General features: G+C 37.2%; 1 protein-coding gene and 2 pseudogenes across 1 annotated transcript; 1 reads left to right on the top strand and 2 right to left on the bottom strand.

Annotated features, from left to right (window-relative positions):
- Window positions 1–11,313: 11,313 nt before the first annotated feature.
- On the bottom strand, window positions 11,314–12,304 carry LOC117910993 (annotated as a pseudogene).
- A 373-nt stretch (window positions 12,305–12,677) lies between these two features.
- On the bottom strand, window positions 12,678–15,134 carry LOC117910994 (annotated as a pseudogene).
- A 1,716-nt stretch (window positions 15,135–16,850) lies between these two features.
- On the top strand, window positions 16,851–18,991 carry LOC117908985 (disease resistance RPP13-like protein 4). The gene has a single exon (XM_034822868.1). The coding sequence runs from the start codon at window positions 16,937–16,939 to the stop codon at window positions 18,839–18,841; it is 1,905 nt and encodes a 634-aa protein (XP_034678759.1). The 5' UTR covers window positions 16,851–16,936; the 3' UTR covers window positions 18,842–18,991.
- The last annotated feature ends 537 nt before the right edge of the window (window positions 18,992–19,528 follow it).

Raw genomic sequence — 19,528 nt, forward strand, 5'->3', positions numbered from 1 at the left:
TCTCCTAATCGAGAGAGGGGTGTGAGGTCATGTGTCACAGTGAGATGTGTGGGATGGAAGGAAATGATCAGACTTTGGTAGGATAGATATAAGTATGAAAATATCACAGGTGGAATGTTTGAGTATGAAATGAAAGATAGGTAGGTATTGGAGATCATCCAAGTATGCTGAGAAGACTAAACCTAAGGTGTCAATAACTTCATAATCCATCGAAAACAACAATCATAATCAAGAGGTTAAGTCTCGATGTCAAAACATCCAACAAAGTGGCTATTCCCCAGTATGCAATGAGGATAACATGAAATAATCCAATGATCTCCGTATCACTCATCAAATACTCTAGCATAAAGAATCAATCAGATCTCCTTCCAAAAGATGGATATGCCCCAGTGTAGATGATCCAATAAGGTGGCTACGTTCCAGTAAAAAACACTCTCCATCATGACTATGCTCCAGTATAAAGTAGTGTATCCAAGCCAACAATTGCTGAGAGACCATGCTTAGCGTCAACAAATCAATCAGTCAATCTCAATTCCCACTGCTGAAAATGAAAATATCTCAACATGATCCATATGAATCAGAATCCCCATGCTCTATGAGTGCGAATGAAGTGGCCACTCCTCAGTATAAACCATCTAAAGTGACTATGCTCCAAGATAAATCAAAGTTCATCGTCAATGAGAGGGCTATGTCTCAGTATGTGTCCTCAGAACAAGGCCAATCTCATCCTTCAATGCTGAAAATGAAAATACCAATATAATGTCAACAAACCCTAATCACCCTATGCTTCACAAGAAACAATAAAGTGGCTATGTCTACCATGCACAATCTTTGAAGCAACTGTGCCTCAAAATAAACTATCATCTCAAAAATCAACCATCAATGAATGAAGCGTGTCCCAATGCAGAATATTGAGTAGAGTGATTATATCTCCAATAAAAGTGCCCTTTGAAATGGCTATGCTCCAGTGTAGGGTTATCCCACAACTCCTAATCCATCATAACCCAAGTGAAGAGGAAAACTGGTTATGCCCCAGTGTAAGACATTATCCCAATAATCCATCATCAATAAGAAAACTATGCCTCTATATAGGTCATCAACTAAAAAATCTATCATCGATGAGCAGGGTATGCCCCAGTGTATATCACATCATCTCATAAAATCCATTACTGATAAGAAGGGTATGCCCCAATGTAATCCATCGCCTCAATTCCCCATTCATCATGCTCCAAGAAACAATCTCCAACCAATATCAAGTATTGCCCATGTGTGAGCCGTCAAGCACTATATGTGATGTCATGGCCTCAGGGTGTTCTTAAGACACGGGACGTAACATAGGCTAAGGTCTTAGGGTGAAATCAACGAAAGGAAACTAGGCTCAATAATCCCAATGATATAATCCCCATACCCCTCATGCATGAGATGCAATGCGTAGAAAATATCATGAGTCGTGGGCCTAAGGATCCCCACACGAAAAGTGATGATAAAGGAATGAACATATCGAATAAGCAAGAATAAAGTGTGGATGTTGAACCCAAGTCAAACATCAAACAAGATGAGAAAAGAAAGAAATCGGATGAGGTAGAGTGAAATGGAGGAATAAAATAAATATAGGAGAAGACAAAAAGATAGGAAAGTGAGTGATGGTCAACCTGCATCAAAGCATGGAGATAACTCACATAAAAAAGGATGTAATGACGAATAGGGCAAGAATCCAAAAATCCTAAAGAATGTTGGTTTGCCTCTTATAAAAATCAAATAGGGGACTCATACTCTCACAAAAAATATATACTAAGATTGAATCTCATAAATAAGCTCCCATACGAACTCTCCCTATCAGATAAACTTAAGGAAGCAAACTAGCACATCCATACACGTGCTCAATGGAGAATGTACAATGAAGAATACACTATTTTTTATCTCTTAGGTTTTTTTTTTTTTGTACATACTCTGATCAATAATGAATGACCTCCCATGAAAATACATACCCAAAAGATCAAACCCTCTCCACATACGAATGTAACATGAATCCTCACTAACAAGACAACCTCTCAAATTGAGATCTTTGAACCACTGCCCATGGGGTGAATGGGGAGGAAAATGTGACAATCCTCCATGCAGTGATGTGTGAAAAACCATCACTCAAGGTGAAACAAGGATAATGTCAAGTAAGCAATGATGAGAGAAAAAACAGAGAATGAATATCACAAGTGGTGATATATGATGCCAAAAAAAGTGATAAGATGATGTCATAGTGGAAAATATCATAATGAAGAGTGAGATATGAGGCTTGAATATGTATGTCAGGTCTAGAACTCATGACGTATCTAATTAAGGCATGCAAGCACTATAGGGTCCCCAACCTGGTGTAATGGGTAAAAGAGGTGATGAAATAAAAGGTTATGGCGCTCGTGTGAGGCTCAAAGGGCTAGCAATGGGTAACTCTATATGCAAGGGTGATATGGTAAATAAGCTCTTGAAATGATGGCCACCTATCCTTTAACCACAACCTCGAACATTGTGCTTTCAAGATCTCACATGGCCAATACTAAAGACTAGCATTTGTCCAACATAGTCATGTCAACATCTCTGAAATCGTGTGAAAGCTCCTACTGATGCTCTACGATAATCATCAATGTCTTCTGACAATCACCTCACTTTATCATCATAAGCCACTCACCATTGTCTCATAAAATCACCATCTCTAGTCATCCTAAGTCTCTAAAGTCATGTGCAATGGCTCAGATCTGGATGCTCCATAACAACCCCTCTGCCTCAACAATATCATCAAACAGTCAAGCCACCTTCTCATCATGATCCATCTATCATCATACAAAGCTCACCTCAGGTCTAACCATCTTGGACTCTACCTGGTCAGATAAAAAAAATGATGGAAGGAATAGGCAATGACACTATAGTATGCTAAGGTGAACAAAGATAGTAAAGTCGTATAGTGGTACCAAAGGGTGGTGTCATGTTAAGCTCAAAATGGATAGGTCATCAAGTTTACAAAGTCAAGATATGGATATGGATATGACACTGCTCTGATTAGAAGGTGAAATGGGTCACAATCTTGAATTCTCTAGGTCGATCTTATCATCCTATGTCAATAGGCTCAATATCCTCCATGATAGGTCAGGCAAAAGTGATCACGATGTATAAGTGAAAAGATCTCTCATATCGAAAGCATAACACATATCAAGGCAAGATATGTAAAACATACTCATGAGAAAGAGAATAACACATATTCAGAATAAAAAGATCATATCACTAAATGAACCAACGAGTACATTATGTGTGAAGCGGTAAAGGACTACAAACGAACTGGACTCTCAACATGAACTATAAAAATGACTCTGAACCAAACTGGACTCAACAAAACAAAAATAACTTTGATGAACTAAAAACTGGACTCGAAAAAACAGAAATGACTTTGATGATGATCGTAATCAAAATGAAAAGTGCTATGAGCTAAACTGCTACAAAGTGATGTACCCATGTCGACTGAACCAAGTCCTCAACCCGGAATATCCCAAAATACCATATGACCATCAATATCATCAACATCCAAATCAATCTATTGAAGACTAGGAAGATGAGGAATTGCATGTGTAGAATGCGTAAGTAGGGGATTGGTGGTCACACTTGGCCCAAACAAGTTGACCAACCCTGAATCAATCAAGTCCTATATCGCATGATAGAGCGCTACACAACGCTCAGTATCATGCCCCTGAATCTGATGATCTAAGCAATGCTCATGTAAGCGGAAATGAAGAGGAATAGGATGTGGCAAGGGGCGTGGTGCCAAAGGAACAATCAAACCAGCATCTCTGAGCTTCTCAAAAGCTTTAATCAAAGTCATGCCCAATTGAGTGAACTGTCTCGCAGGCCTCTATGCATATGGTCTAGACGGTGGGAGAGCAGTGGCTCTCAAATGTAGTGGTCATGGCTGCAAGCTAGTTTGAGCAATGTAAGACTGCTAAACATAAATTGGATTATACTGATACTATGGATGAGATAAATGAGCTCTGACTATAGAAGACCTGTAAGGTGAGTGATGTGTGGGCCTTTGATGTTGATAGCTAATAGTGTCAACCTCTCCAGATCTACTAGATGATCCAACCGGCTTCTTCCCCTTACTGTCAGGGGAAGGAGCAGTATCTGTCCATAATCCTCGAGCAATGACCTCCTTAACACTGAAAGTTGCATGAACTAGACTCTTTAAGATCCTGAAATGGAATGCCCACAAGGTGTCTAGCAAACTACGACTGTAGGTTCCAAAGAACCATATCAATCTGATCTTGCTCTTCAGGTCGGTCTATCATACCAGCCACCGTTACCCTCCAACGAATGACAAAGGAAGAAATAGACTTGTCTAGCTTCTATCTGGTGGCCTCCAACTCTCATCTAGATACATCAATGTCGGCATTGAAAGCAAACTGAGTCAGAAACTCATGAGCCACATCTTCTTAGGTGCGAAGTCTCAAAGGCTCAACTAAAGCAAACCATCTCTAAGCTACTCCACTAAGTGACATAGGGAAAAAGGCCACCAATTGTGCATCATCTATTTCATGTGCTCTTATAACTGTGTTTTATAGTCTCAAGTGGATCTTAGGACAACCAATCCCACTATAATGCTCAATGTTTGGCATGCGAAACTTGGCAGGCAAGCTAGCAGCTAGTATGCCATCTCTATCATCCCAAGTCAAACCTCCATCCTATAATCCGAATTGTCTCATCCTAGACTCAAGCCTCTTAACCCTGGCCTCCTGCTCAGCCAATCTAGTATCATTAGTAATAGTAACAATGGAAGGTGTCACTGTGGTAGCAAGTGGTGGAGCAGTCTCACAATGATTTGATAGATGAAATGGAACGCCATGTAAAGTCCCAAGTAGAAGAACCTACGCTGTCTGAGATGCATGGGGAACTGTCTCGTTAGTGCTAATGTGAACCGGATGATGATCCTGGCAAGAACTCTCTATCTAATCCAAACATCTACTGACTCCTGCTATGAACTCCTGAATAAAAGCAAGTGTAGAAGCTAGCTCATCTGACATCTTATCTGAACTATTTAAACTTTGATGTGAATCTACTCTGACCAATCGACCTCCAACTCTTCTCCAAGAATGTGACTCTAGACACAACCAACTCCTAAACTGACTCCCTACAATGCAAACGAAATTGATTAAGGACACAAGATAGAACCCTAAAAGACAACCATACAACATGCAAACACATGGTCCTAAGGTGGCAATCCGAAATCTGGATGTATGATGAGAACTCTGGAGTTATAAAGGTGTTCATTATTATATGGCTACAAATGTGACTAGAGAATTTGTATCAATAATCCAAGATGAAAAAGGTGTGAGAAACACACTATCACGAGATCGATACTCCATCTATAAACACATATCCTTAGCTCAACCTTCAACTCGAGCTCCATGAAGAGAAAAAATGATAAGGTGATCAAGGTGAATCTCTTGAAAAAAGTGTAAATGTGAAAACCCTTTCACCTTTCTATAATGAAAAATATAAGCATCAAGTCGAAAATTGAATCAAGGATTGTATAAAGAATGGGGTATTGGGCCCTTGATAAGTGTACAATGTAAAAAGATGGTCATGATCAACGAACATATCCCAATGCATCAAGTAAAGGACAACCAACTGAAAGGACATGTCAAGCCAAGAAAGTAAGACGAAAACCCTAGGGAGAAAAACATGTTAAACTCAACGAGAGACTAGAAGAAGTCAATACTACATCTCTAAGCACTTTCAATTAGAGACCAAAAGAGAGAGTATTGGATCCGAACTGTAACTAAAGAGGCTTTGAAGGCCCTTAAATGCACCCACGTGTAGGAAAGAAGTCCTAGTCGAAATATCTAAGGCTTAACCTACAAGGTCAAGATGGCTCTAAAAGGGAACGAACGGACTTTAAAAGATCCCTAGCAGAAGCTATCATACCTTCCGACGGTATGCAACCCTCTACACGCCTCCGAAGAGACAGGGCACTTCCATCCAAGGTGGTCATCACCTTCACACATGCACTACCTCGACATCCCAGGGGGTTTCCTATAGTGAAAACTCTCACAACTCTCAGCACTCAATAGTCAACTAAAGTCCATAGTGAGTGGTGTGGGTGCATTTAAAGATCTTATGAAGCTAAAATGGAAAAAGAAACACATTGGTCACACAAATATCCATGAAACCTAGCTCCGGGCTATACAGGTCTTTAGAGATCGGATTCCAATCAGCATCAATATGTCGACTTCCTCCAAAATGCTCCCAAACATCGATATAGTCCATCACTAGACCTTACTCCAAATCACTAGCTTGGTCGGAGAGCAAATAAAGCAACAAGTCTCATATCAAATACGAGATCAAGAAAAACTAGTTCGACCGAGACTAAGGAATTGGAAATAAGCGGATAAGTGTGAGACCTTCACAGACAAGCAACACATGCATCATGCAAAAGAAGAGAGGTCATGTAACAAGCAGTCAAGCAAACCACAGGTATATCATCTAAATCTACACACAAGCTAAGCAAGAAATATGATAATCATGATGTATATCTAGTAAGGATAGCATGCTTCATGATAATTATGATAATATATAACTAAGAGAATCAATCATGTCAAGATGAACGAGATAAGCAACAAGAAGAATGTACACGTCAAGGTGATTAGAGTAGTCATATAGCAAGAGAATCAATATGCTACGACAACAAAGAGAATCAATCAATGTCATCAGCATGTTAATGTCCCAAATGAATATGGTAGTCAAGCAAAGGAAATCATCACATCAAACTCTTAGTGTGCAATGAGCACTCAATCATAGAAAAACACAAAGGGAAGGTATCCATCAACCAACTAATCAAATGCCACATTTGCCTCATCTTAAGTTCAAGTTTGACCCTCTAGTGATCCCCAATGGAGTCACCATTTTGTAGACCTCGCATTTCGTTCAATGCGTTCCCACTCGATGGCAAAACTCATTTTTTTTTTTTAAATTTATTTGGTGAAAATTTGATTTTTAGAAAAGACTAGAAGTCGCCACTTATTTTATTTTTATTTTTATTTTAAGGGAAAACAACATAAGAAAGAAAACCCTAAGTGTGACTCTTTATTTAGAAAAAACAGTCTACGAAAAACTAAACCTAGGTTCAGGGGTTAGGTTGTTTATTGAGAAGATATGGTAAAGACCGTAGCATCCCTCTAAGCCCTTAAAAACGGGTCTCTACTAAAGAAGGTGAAACAAGTGTGACAATTAACTAGGAGATCAATGAATACCAAAATGATCATAGATCAAAAGCAAGTCAAGATAATGAATAAAAAATAAAAAATGAGAGTGAGAGCGTAGCTTGGTAGCAGGTAATAAAGCGCTATCATGAAATAGAGTTAGTGCGCAATAATAAGTGTAAAATGTCTCATACAAAATCAATCAAAATCAAACAATATCAATCATGCAATTCACTTGAATTATTTTAGAAAGAAATGTTATGAATGTTGGGCTCCCACCAAAGCCCAATTGATTTTGCATGAATTAATCCCACAAATTCCATTGTTTTGAAATTATGAAAATTGCATTCATGCTTATTAAAAATCAAGGAAAACGAAAAACTATTTAAAATCAAAGAAAATTTGCGAAAGTGCTTACCTGAAAAGAAAAGTAGCAAATTTATTTAAAAACGAGATTTTTAGTGACTTAAAACCCTAATGAAGGATGAAAAGTTATAAAATTAAAAATATTTGAAAACTAGAATGGAATTAAAATTATTTGAAAGAAAACTAGAGTTTTGAAAATTGAAATCTTGAAAATTAAATTTAAAAATTGGAATTTTGAAAAAAAAAATTGAAAATGGGAGTTTTGAAAATGGGAATTTTGGAAAATTATTTGAAAATGGAAAATTTGAAAATTTAAATTTTGGGGAATTATTTATGAATGGGAGTTTTGAAAATTAAATTTGAAAATTGAAATTTTGGACAATTATTTATGAATGAGAGTTTTGAAAATTAAATTTGAAAATTAGTTTTAAGAATTTGAGTTTTGAAAGGAATAAGAGTTTTGAAAATTAATTGAAAATTGGAGTTTAAAAAAATTAAATTTAAGAATTGGAGTTTTGGAAATTATTTGAGAATTGGTATTTTGAAAATTAAATTTAAGAATTGGAGTTTTGAAAATTAATTTTGAAAGAAATTAGAGTTTTGAAAATTAAATTTAAAAATTGAAATTTTGAAGAATTATTTGAAAATGAAAGTTTTGAAAATTAAATCTTGGAGAATTATTTGAGAACGGGATTTCTTAAAAATTAAATTTGGAAATTGGAATTTTGGAAAATTATTTGAAAATGAAAATTTTGAAAATTGGAATTTTGAATAATTAAATTTAGAAATTGAAGTTTAAAAAATTATTTGAAAATTAAAGTTTTGAGGATTAAATTTGAAAAATTGGAAATTTGAAAATTATTTGAAAATTAAAGTTTTGAAAATTGGAGTTTTGAAAAATTATTTGGAAATGGAAGTTTTGAAAATGAGAATTTTGGAAAGTTAAACTTTGATATCAAAATATGAAGAAATAAATAAATAAATAAATAATAAAAAGAGTTGTGGTAGTTAGGATTGCAGGGCAAAGGTGGTCGTGCATGAGTGTGGGCCCAAGCCGGGGTGCAAAGGTCAAATACTTATTTAAAGAAGGAAAACCCATTTCCATTTCACACATGTTGTCCCCATTTTTGACATACCTATGAGGAATATTAGTAACAACAAGTCCAACCTGGTGCACCAAAAACTGGCTTATCTGCTACAATGTAGGGCCTTGAACTAGGGCGCATGAAAACATCGCTTTGATAAGGTTTTCTGCCACCTCTTCCTTTTCTCCTCCCTCTGTTTTTTTTTTTTTTTTTTTTTATGAAAGCGAAGTTTGGCTGTGAGGTTTGGCGTTCTGAGGTTCATAGGATGGGTGGCATTTCCCATTTTGAGTAGTTTTTTCTTTTTTAGGGGGGGGGGGGGGGGGGGTGCTTTTGAACTGGGTAGAGCTGGCAGACCAAGGTTGCCATGAGGTGGAGGTTGGAAAGTTTGGTGGATGATTGGTTTGAGAGTTGGGTTTGGTGGGTGTGAAAGATGGTGGTGAGTATGATATATGAGATAAGCTGAACGGGTGAGTGTGATGTGGTGATCGGGTTATGACAGGATGATAGGGGTTGATAGCTTTGAAGAGAGTTTGAATGGCCATGTATGGCTAAGCAGAGATGGGAAGGATGATGGGTATGGTGGGTATGAAACGAGTGGGGTAAGGTTTGGAGAGATGAGAGTAGCCATGTGCATATAGTATTGTGTTATCCATTCTTTCAATGTTGTAAAAGTGCAATCTTTTCAAAAAGGCCCCATCAACACCATTATCCCCACTAAGAGCAGTTAAGTAGGATCTGGAAAGAATAGATGATTCCTTTCCATGTCTGGATCTTTTAATGTTCCATGAATAACCAGCTGCATATATAGAATTCCTGATAGTATAACCAATGGTTGAGAAGATCCAGGTGTCAAAGTTGGGCCAAAAACTATACCAAGCCTAAGAGACCTAGATAACAAACACTCATTGAAGGACTTTTCCAGCTCATTGGATCATTATAGACACAACTGCATTATTGACCTTTGGAACTACTGTCGTCAAGTCAGTATTGGCATAGCACAAAGAATCCATGGCACACTTATGAAACATTGAACAAGTAGTTGTAGTGTAGCATAGGCTTTGCGTATTTAGCATAGAAAATTCCTGGACCAAAACAACAAGCTCTTCCTCTGCTCAGCTCGAAATCACCTCCTTATAGCTTCTCTTGCTTACAACTTTCCCATGGTTTGAAACTCTTTTTCTTAGTTCTCTCAGACTCTCCCTCATGCTCTGTTTTCGCCCTCAAAATCTTGCTCCACAGAATCAGCCAACCCACAACTATATTCCCAACTGTTTTGAAATTAACTCCCTATTTTCACATTCTCTCAAAAACTTCCCTTTGTTTCAGCTCCCTTTTTTTTTTTCTCTCTCCCCTTCACCTAGATATCTCCTGTGTTTTCTTTGCTCTAAATCCCTCCATACCCTCTACAGCTCCTCACGTTTTCCTTCTTTCTCAAGCTTTTACCAGTTCTCCTGCTCTTGGTTCAGCGAAGACGTTACCACCAGCTCCACAACTTCAACCACCACCATGGCAAGGTGGTCACATCCTTCGCCACATCTCCCATGCAACCCACCTAGAAGCCATCCCCCGCTCCAAATGAAATGTCCAGCCAACCTCTACGGGTATGAGAAAAATCCCTTGGTCCAAGAGGGGTCTATAGTTATGTTTTTGTGAACCCCATATTTCTGCTCATGTGCTTTCACTAGATGGCGAACTCGTTTTTTACTTGAAATTATTTTTTTACAAAATTACTTAGAGTTGCCACTTATTTTTATTTTATTTTTAAAAGGAAAACAAAATAAGAAAGAAAACCATAAGTATGACTCCTTATTTGGAAAAGATGGTCTGTGAAAATCGAGTGGGATCTGGGGTCAGGTTACTTATTGGGAAGGTACGACAGAAACCGTAGCACCCTTATAAGCCCCTAAAATGGGTCTCTACTAAATAAAATGAAGCAAGTGTGACAATTGATTAATTAAACATGGGTACCAAAAGAACATCAATCTAAAAATAATTGAATGAACAAGAAAGGTAAAGAGTGTACTTGAGTAATGAGTTGATTGCTTCATGGAAAATAAAGGTTAGTAAACGAACACAAGATAATCACATGTGTCACAAAGCAAATAAATCAAGCACGACAATCAATCAGTCAATGAAAATAAAAACATCACTAATGTTGGGCCCCTACCAAATCCCGATTTATTTTGGCATGAATTAATTCCATGAATTCCATTACTTGGAATTATAGAATTTGATTCATGCTTATTTTAAAACATTTTTAAAAATTAAGGAAAATGTAAAAATTGCTTGTCGAAGAAAATGGCAGCAACTTTTATTGGAAAATGGGATTTTTGGTAAGCCTAAAAATTCTAAGGATGTAAATTTGAAGAATTAAATTTATTTGAAAAACTAGAATTAGGAAAATTATTTTGCAAAATGGGGTTGGGGAAGTTATTTTTAAAATAAAAAATGAATAAATGAAAGAAAGCCACGTGGCTACTAGGGTTGCATGCCAAAGATGGCAGTGCAAATTGGAAACACGTAAGAGTGGGCTCAGGGTGGAGTGATGCTAGCAAGAACGAGGGCTTATTCTTTTGAGTATGGTCTTTCATCCTGTTTTCTCTACTTGATATGCTAGAATACTCCCATTACTCATGATCACTGAAAGTTCCATATTGAGAAGGTGAGCAAGCACGGGGGACAGTTAATGTAACAACCATTTGCAATGCAGCCTTGTACTACTCCTCACTGTATTCTCTCTTTAAAGTCTCATGCCTCTCCATTTTCTATTTTGTTGGGATCTCCATGATCTTATCTTTTCCTAGTATTAAATCCGGAGTTCTTTGGGCTTCTCTCTCTATCCAAATGATAGCATGGTCGGAAGTGGCATTACCAAGAAGAACAATATGCTCAAACCTCCCATCTACAGGTACAACTGTCCTCATAACCGGGGGAAATCTTCCCATCCTGAAAAGCTTTATCTCAACAATATGATAGAGGCGACTAGGTGCATACAACCTCTTAGGATCTCTGAGCATCTTCTCTTCAAGGATGCATATATCTCTCATGCATTTTAGGCATAATAAGCATGGCAAATAGAACAGTGACTTAAAAATGTCTTCCAAGGGGGTGGTTGTCCGGGGTAGAAAGTCATACTGGAGCACAACAGAGTTGATGAGATCTACATATCTCACTGCCAAATTTAACGACATGCACCTTGCAGGTGCAATTGCATAGTACCTAATCCTCTTCTGGTCAATATTGGCTAATTTATCCTTATTATGCACCATCACCATTGTCAATAGTGCAATCACCCTTGATCCGAGGGGATGACCAGTAAAATCCAAAGTGTAATTTGGATACTTCTCCACCAATTTCCTTTAAACATCATATTCTGTATCCAAAACTCACTCAACTGCCCTCAAAAACCCATCATGCAAGGCTCAATATTGTGTGAGAAAGAGTGCACCATGCACATGGGAGCTTGTTTCTCAGGTGGGTCTCTTAAGGCACCATAATTTTCTATCAGGTGAGGGTTTACCATCTACGTGTTGCACTTGGCACCCAGAATTCCTAACTCAAGCAGCGGTTTCTAGAAATACGAACACCTCTTATCAACATACAACCCCGCATTGACATTGTCTAGTGCATTGATAATGACACTCAAATTCTCCCAAAATGCATCATTAAACACATTCTCTGTCTCAAAGCCCACACGATTTTGCAAAGCTTCAATGTGGAGACTAGGATTTATTGTTTGAGCAATAGAAGCAACAACAGTGGATTAAGCCTGCCCAATGTTCCAATTACGGAAAATGAACTGCCTACTAAGGTTACTTTTTTCAATCACATCATCATGAGTAATCGTTAGCTTCCCTTGATTGCCATATGAAACTCACAACCTAGCGCACCAGATCCCACCATGAGCACTACAACATCCTCTAGTTTCTTCTATAGCTTAGACCCAAACACCGAGATCTATGCATCATAACGACTATTCAATGGTTTGAAATCATTGAAATCTGGTGCCTCTGTAGGAAGTGACTCTATTGAGACGAAGTAGAAGAACTGAAAAAGTGGATGAAACTTTCCAGAGCATGCCTTCACAACCTCCTGTCCCCACAATACCACCAAACATAGCAGCCATGGGATTTAATATCGTCCCTTCAAGTCCAATAGCCAGAAGCTCCACAGTTGCAGGGCCCATGAATGATGCAAAGTCCAACTGGTCCCACTTCACAAGCTCTTCTTCACATAAACTTCAATAGTGCAATGATATAATCAATCCCTGGAAGACTGAACAATTCCTGCTTGTTCTAAACCGTGGCTGCCATCAACTTTGATTTGTTTCCATGTTTATGGATGTAGTTATAAGCCTTGGTCACTAAAGCCAAACCAAGATCTTCCCTTGTTTTAAGAGCAGCTTCTATCTCAGGGTCACCAGAATGATTGTAGGCCAATCCTAAACATGACCAACAAAAATCTGAATAGCAGAAACACCAGCTTGAGGAGTAGCTGCAACTTGACAAAAACTTCATGATAATGCCATGTGTGTCATAAGCAAGATGAGCATCCACTTTAATAGACACTCTACCAGGAACTAGTTTCATAAGGTCGCTACCAATGTTTACCAAAGCCTTATTCAAGAAGCAGGACATTCGAGCATTGGGGCTTTCCAATCCATAACACACTAAATCTACCAATACAGTCTCCACTACGCTCTTAAAAATTGTATCGTGCAAGTTGCAAATGCCTAAGAGAAGTGAGGAGCTAATAGTAGCAGTTGTTGGTGAAAATCTCTTGAAATCATCGAAAATGACGGTGTCTGGAATGATCTCACTTAAGTCTCTAGAAGTTGAGATCAAATTTGGGCGTAGCGAATCGAGCTAAGAACCTTAGTCTCCCCTCCTGACGTGAAGAAAAGGAGAGCACTGATGCACACCATGGACAAGTAAGAATATGGATATTTGATAGAAGCTTTGGAGGGATTTTGGGTGGCCATGCAAATTGGAAGCATGCATGTGGGTTTGAGGTATACCAAAGTGGGACTGCATTGTTGTATCTCATGCTAAACCCTCATTTGCATTCTACCCTCTTCTATGGTTAATTTCTGCTTCAGAGCTTGATAAACCCAGATGATATTTCTTGCTAATTTTGGATACCCCATTGAGAAATACTTCCTCTTCATCAATCAAAATATGCTTACCAAGTGTACTTGATCCAAACTCATTCCCAGATTATCTCTCTGATTTATGATCTTCAAAGGTTTTACATGAAGGAAGCCCTTCACAACATCCCCCTTCGTCCACCAGACCTGATTTTGATTAAAACATTCCTCATTCAGCAAGTTTGTTTGATCTTTAGGTCCTACATGTACCACTGCAGGTACTACATTTTCTTCCATGCAATTCTTAGGAAACACAACCTTCAGAGCATCGTCTCCAACAAATCTAGCCTTGACCCTTCCAGTTCCATTAGACAAAAGGCTGAATATCCTTAGTTTGTGTCATTCCTTGATGCCTAACTCAGAAATGATTCCAAGAACAGTCATCCCCCATGTTTGGCTTCACAGAAGGACTCTTTTATCACATTCAGATGACTCATTCTATCAAGGCCTAGAATTGAAATTTTATTTGACATTTGGAAACCATCTCCTTAAAGACCCTGATGCTAGATAAAACAAAAGGCATTTCTTCAAAAGATCGAGCAACACTAGGTTGTAGTAGATTGCTTCAATAGAGTTCCGATCACTGACTTCTTCCACAGCTGAATCTATTGGACCGACCTGAGCTTTCCCATAAACACCCCAACCCAGATAGCCAACCCAAACATGATACCCAACATTCCAAAAATACTAGAAACAAAGGAGAAAGTGAAGAAAAACAGAGCATGTACAAAAAAAAAAAAAAAAAATACTGTCAAATCTAGCTCCATTCCATAAATGTCAATGAGCTTTAAAAGCTAGTGGGAAGGTTTGAGTGATCTTAACACATGAACAATGGCATAACTAACATGCAACGCATACAAGCTAAACAGAGACCAAGTAAACATAAATGGGAAATAGGCTTAATACATTCAAGCGTCAAAACAAACATCCAAATATCAGCAAGAAGCATGGTATGACTGTAAAAAATGGAGAACATAAGGTGTGAGAATCTCCCTCCCTTGTTCCTCGTTTCCTCTGTAAAAGCTCTCTCCTCTTCCCCAAGCTATGACCCGACTCTTCTTCAAAGAACACTCATCTCTCTCAAATTTTCTTTTTCCCTTGCTCCGCCTCTCCTCAACTGATCCTCTCAAGCCTTTTTCCCTTGCTCCCCAAGCAATAGAACATGCTCCTCTATAACCAACAACAACTACTCTCTTCAGGCAACATAACACACTCCCCCGTAACCGTCTGCAGCTCTTCCCATTTCTTGCAAACCACCTCAGAATATTCCCTACCCCCGTAACCGTCTGCAGCTCTTCCCATTTCTTGCAAACCACCTCAGAATATTCCCTATGCACGTGTCATTCTCTCATTGCATCTTTAGCCCACTACAGTGATTCCCTAATGGCCAATCTTGAGGCAACACATGGCTCTCTAAAGTTCTTCCACCTGGCAAAAAAATGAATGATATATATATATATATATATTATTTTTCAATATTTAAACTTTATAAATATTTTTTTTTATCTTATGTTATTCAATATATAAAAATAATTTATACATTAAATAATACATAGATTAGTATTATTTTACAATATATTTTATAAATATTTTTTAGTTAGTTTTTTTTAACCACAAATTTAATTTTTTAATAAAAAAAAATTATTTTTCAAAATTAGTTATATGAAAAAAATTTGATTAAAAAAATAAATTTATGATAACATATCCTATATAGAAAGGATTATAAAAAAAGAATGAATAATTTATCTCATAATTTATCATATCTCATATTTGATTGAATATAAGATAAAATAAATTATGAGACCAATATTTTCAATATCGGACTATTAATTGAATCGGAAAAGTTATCGGTTCATAGTTCATTAGTTGGACTAATGGTTAAACCAGATAGAATCGGTGTTGTCATAAAAATATAATTTATATATTATATAAAATTAAAAATAATTATAAACATTAAAAATTTTAATAATATTTTATTTTTATATTTGATATACCAAATTAAATAATAAATATAAATATATTAATATTTAAATTTTATTAAATATATTATAAGTATGAAGATATGTTCAAAATAAAAAGAAAATTATAATATTTAATTTTATTTTCAAATTTTGTATTTTATTATTTGAAAATTATTATATTAATTAATGTATATCATTTTTATAATTGTCATTATATAATTATTATAAAAATAAATGTGAGTGTAAATACTAACATTTATTTAAAGGTTTTATAAGATAAAATAAATGTGAATATAAATATTAATTATATGTCTCCAATAAAAGTCTTGCAACAACCTTGGGCTTACAAAGCTTACACATGTACTAGGCTTGGTAGTAGATGGGTTTGATGGGCTTCACATGTGAAGAAATCTTGCAATGGTTTTGGATTGAGCGGTTCAGAGTGAACTGTCCGGTTTTATCCGGTTCGACCCAATCGCTGGTTCGGTTCTACACTGGCTCAATAATAGAATGGTCCATTTTTGGTAGTTGGACTAGCCATGTCCCATGCTGTATTTAACCAATAAAAGGGAAAAGTATGTTTACATATACTCCTATAAAAAGAACCATAAAATAGAAACCGAAACCTAATTTATAAAATAAAATTTTCAACTAACTATTTAAGAATAATTAGCGGATATTTTTTAATTAAAAATATTATCTTGATTATTTGGGTAATATCTTTTAATGATATATGTATTGTTTTTTATTATTTTAGGTATGATCTTTATAGCTAAGGGCATAAAATTTTAAATTATTTTTAAAAATATTTTATTTTATTATTATTTTTATATAAGTGTATGAAATATATATATATATATATATATATATTTTCCTTTTTTCGGAAATTAATCCCCAAATGAAGTACCATAAGCAATAAATCAAATATTAGAATGGTGGATAGTATTCCATGGCCCACCCAAAAGATAAAGAACGACTGGTAGAGCGAACTTTCCAAGTCAAAAGTCGTCCTCAGATTCTTTACTCAACCCTTTTCTGAGTTTCTCTCCCTCTATGTTAATTTCCTATCCCATCCCTCTGAACAGCCTGAGACTTACCATTTCCGCTCTTCTTCTTCTTCTTCTTCTTCTTCCAATTTCAACGATGCCGATCCGAAGAAAACTTGAGGATGCTGTGCCAATTCTGCTTGGTCTTCTTTCTGAGGAAGGGATCAAAGTCCCCAACACTCGAGATCCTCCAGTGCCAGAGTCCAACACCCAAGATCATGCGTTGTTGAAACAAATCAGAGAGTACTTTGAGAAAAGACAAGATCTGTTCCGTGACCTCAAGAGAAAGGAAGACAATCTCCTGGAGAATTTCACTGCTCTTGAAGAAGAGATCGCCAACTCTAAATACGGCAGTGATGGCAGCCGAGGAGATCCCGCACATCCTCCCAAGGAGCACCCTCTTTCAGGCAAATTCAATAGGATAACAGCCCACGTTTCTGTATTCGAACGTTTGAAATTAGAGAAGAGCGAGGAATCACCCGAAAATAATGAGTCAGAGGCTCAGGAAATGGAGATTTCAGAAAAATGGTCTGAATTAAAGGTGGAGCATCGCATACTTAAAGATTCAGCACTTTCTCGTTTTCAGTTGAGCTATGACAACATTACTGGCATTGATGTTACTGGCATCGATGGTAAGAAGCATCGCATTCCTGGTTGTAACATCAAGCTGTGTCTGCTATGTTTCTCCGTATTTCCGCCCAAATCGATCATCAAAAAGAGGCCCTTGATTTATTGGTGGCTTGGGGAGGGTTTGATAACCAAGACGGAAGATGGAGAACGCATCTTTGGGGAGCTGATCAAGAAGGGCCTTCTAATTGCAAAATACAAGCCAAATAAGAATCCTATTGTGGATAGCTGTACAATGCACTCTTGGAATCGCCTTATGCTGATCTCGGTTGCAAAAAGGGCTGAGTTCTTTGATTTTGCTGATGACAAAGGATTACCTGCTAATCACGGCACCAGGTATCGCCGCATGTGTTTGGTAAAGCAAACCCCTCCAAATGGGGAGGCTTCTAGACAGGATCACAACAGTTCAGGTAGTCGTTTATTGACTTTGTTCAATGTGAATGAGCAATATCTCAATATCCCCCGTGACTGGTTTTCAAAGGAGAACAAAATTGTGGTTCTTCAGCTTGGGAGGTGGCAGGATTCAGCCAAGTACCATATAGAAGTCGAAAATGAAGACTTCTGGAAAGCTCTGGAGAGCAAGAAGCACTTGAAGTATATCAGCCTGCGAGGAATTTCAAGAATCACTGAAATACCTTCCTCCGTCCGCAAGCTCATTAATCTTGAAATACTGGATCTCAGGGCATGCCACAATCTGGAGAAACTACCATCTGACATTTCATCTTTGAAGAAGCTCACGCATCTAGATATATCAGAGTGCCACTTGCTAGAGAGCATGCCCAAGGGCCTGGAGAAGCTGACTTCGCTCCAAGTGCTAAAGGGTTTTGTGGTAGGAACTTCAAAAAGAGGCCCTTGCAAGCTTGAAAACCTTGCTGAATTGACGCAACTTAGAAAGCTGAGTATATATATCAGAAACAAAGATTATATGGGAGAGCTTAGAAAGTTGAGTAAGTTTTCAAATCTTCGCATTCTATCGGTAACATGGGGAGAAAGAGGAGCACAGGATCCAAAAGAACAATCAAGAAAGCAATCTGCTACGAGTGAGTCTTCTTTCCCCTTTCCTCTCAAATTAGAGAAACTGGATCTTTGGTGTATCCCTGAAACCGACCCAGCTTGGTTAGACCCTGCTGGGTTTAAGAGTTTAAGCAAGCTGTACATTAGGGGAGGAAAGCTTGTTAGTTTCAAGGAGAGTCCTACTGGTGAGAAGTGGAGAGTTCAGATTTTGCGTTTGAAATATCTACGTGCTTTCGATGAAAACAAACCCTGGCGGCGAAACTTCCCGTACCTCAGTTACTTGGAGATAGAAAACAAAGCTGAGGATGAGCATCGAGCCAGCAGCAGCAGGTCCCCTGAACAACTAACTGATCATAACTAGCTTGCTCCACCCATCACTGTGTCTTACTTGTATCTTAATTTCTCCAACTACTTGAAAATTCTTGGTGATTCTAGTTGTTGCCACTGTAAAACTATAAAATTACTCAACTGCATTGCAAGTGTGTCTGATTTAACTTGATCACTTTCTTTAGAATCTCTGCTCATAGACCATCCATCCCTAGTGGAGACACTATTAAACTTGATGCAGGATTGATTCCTCAACTATCATAAAGTAGAGCAAACTACAAAAACTGATTATGGGGTTGAAATCTGTGTTTAATTAAAATCTATGGTAAAGTTGTATCTTGAATACATGATTTCCATATCATACAAATAATCATCTCTATGATTATGGGGATGGGGATGATTGTGGCAATATTACACTATGGAAATGGGTTTGGGTGTCCCATGAGCGTGTGGATTTTATACAAGTTTTAGTTACCAAATTTGCAAGAGGATCCCTAAGGCCATGAGAATTATTTATTTAATTTCCTTCCATTTATGTTTTTTTATTTTATTTTTGGCATAAAATATGTTTTGGTATAAAATATGTTTTGGTATTCATAAGTTAATAAATTTTCAATTTTTTTTTTCTTTTTTTTTAGATAATTTATTAAATTGGAATGTGCTAAGAATTAATAAATTTTTATTTTAGGTAAAGACAAGTTGGAAAGAAATAAAGAACCTA

This window comes from Vitis riparia, chromosome 3 (genome assembly GCF_004353265.1).
Source record: "Vitis riparia cultivar Riparia Gloire de Montpellier isolate 1030 chromosome 3, EGFV_Vit.rip_1.0, whole genome shotgun sequence".
Lineage (NCBI taxonomy): Eukaryota > Viridiplantae > Streptophyta > Magnoliopsida > Vitales > Vitaceae > Vitis > Vitis riparia.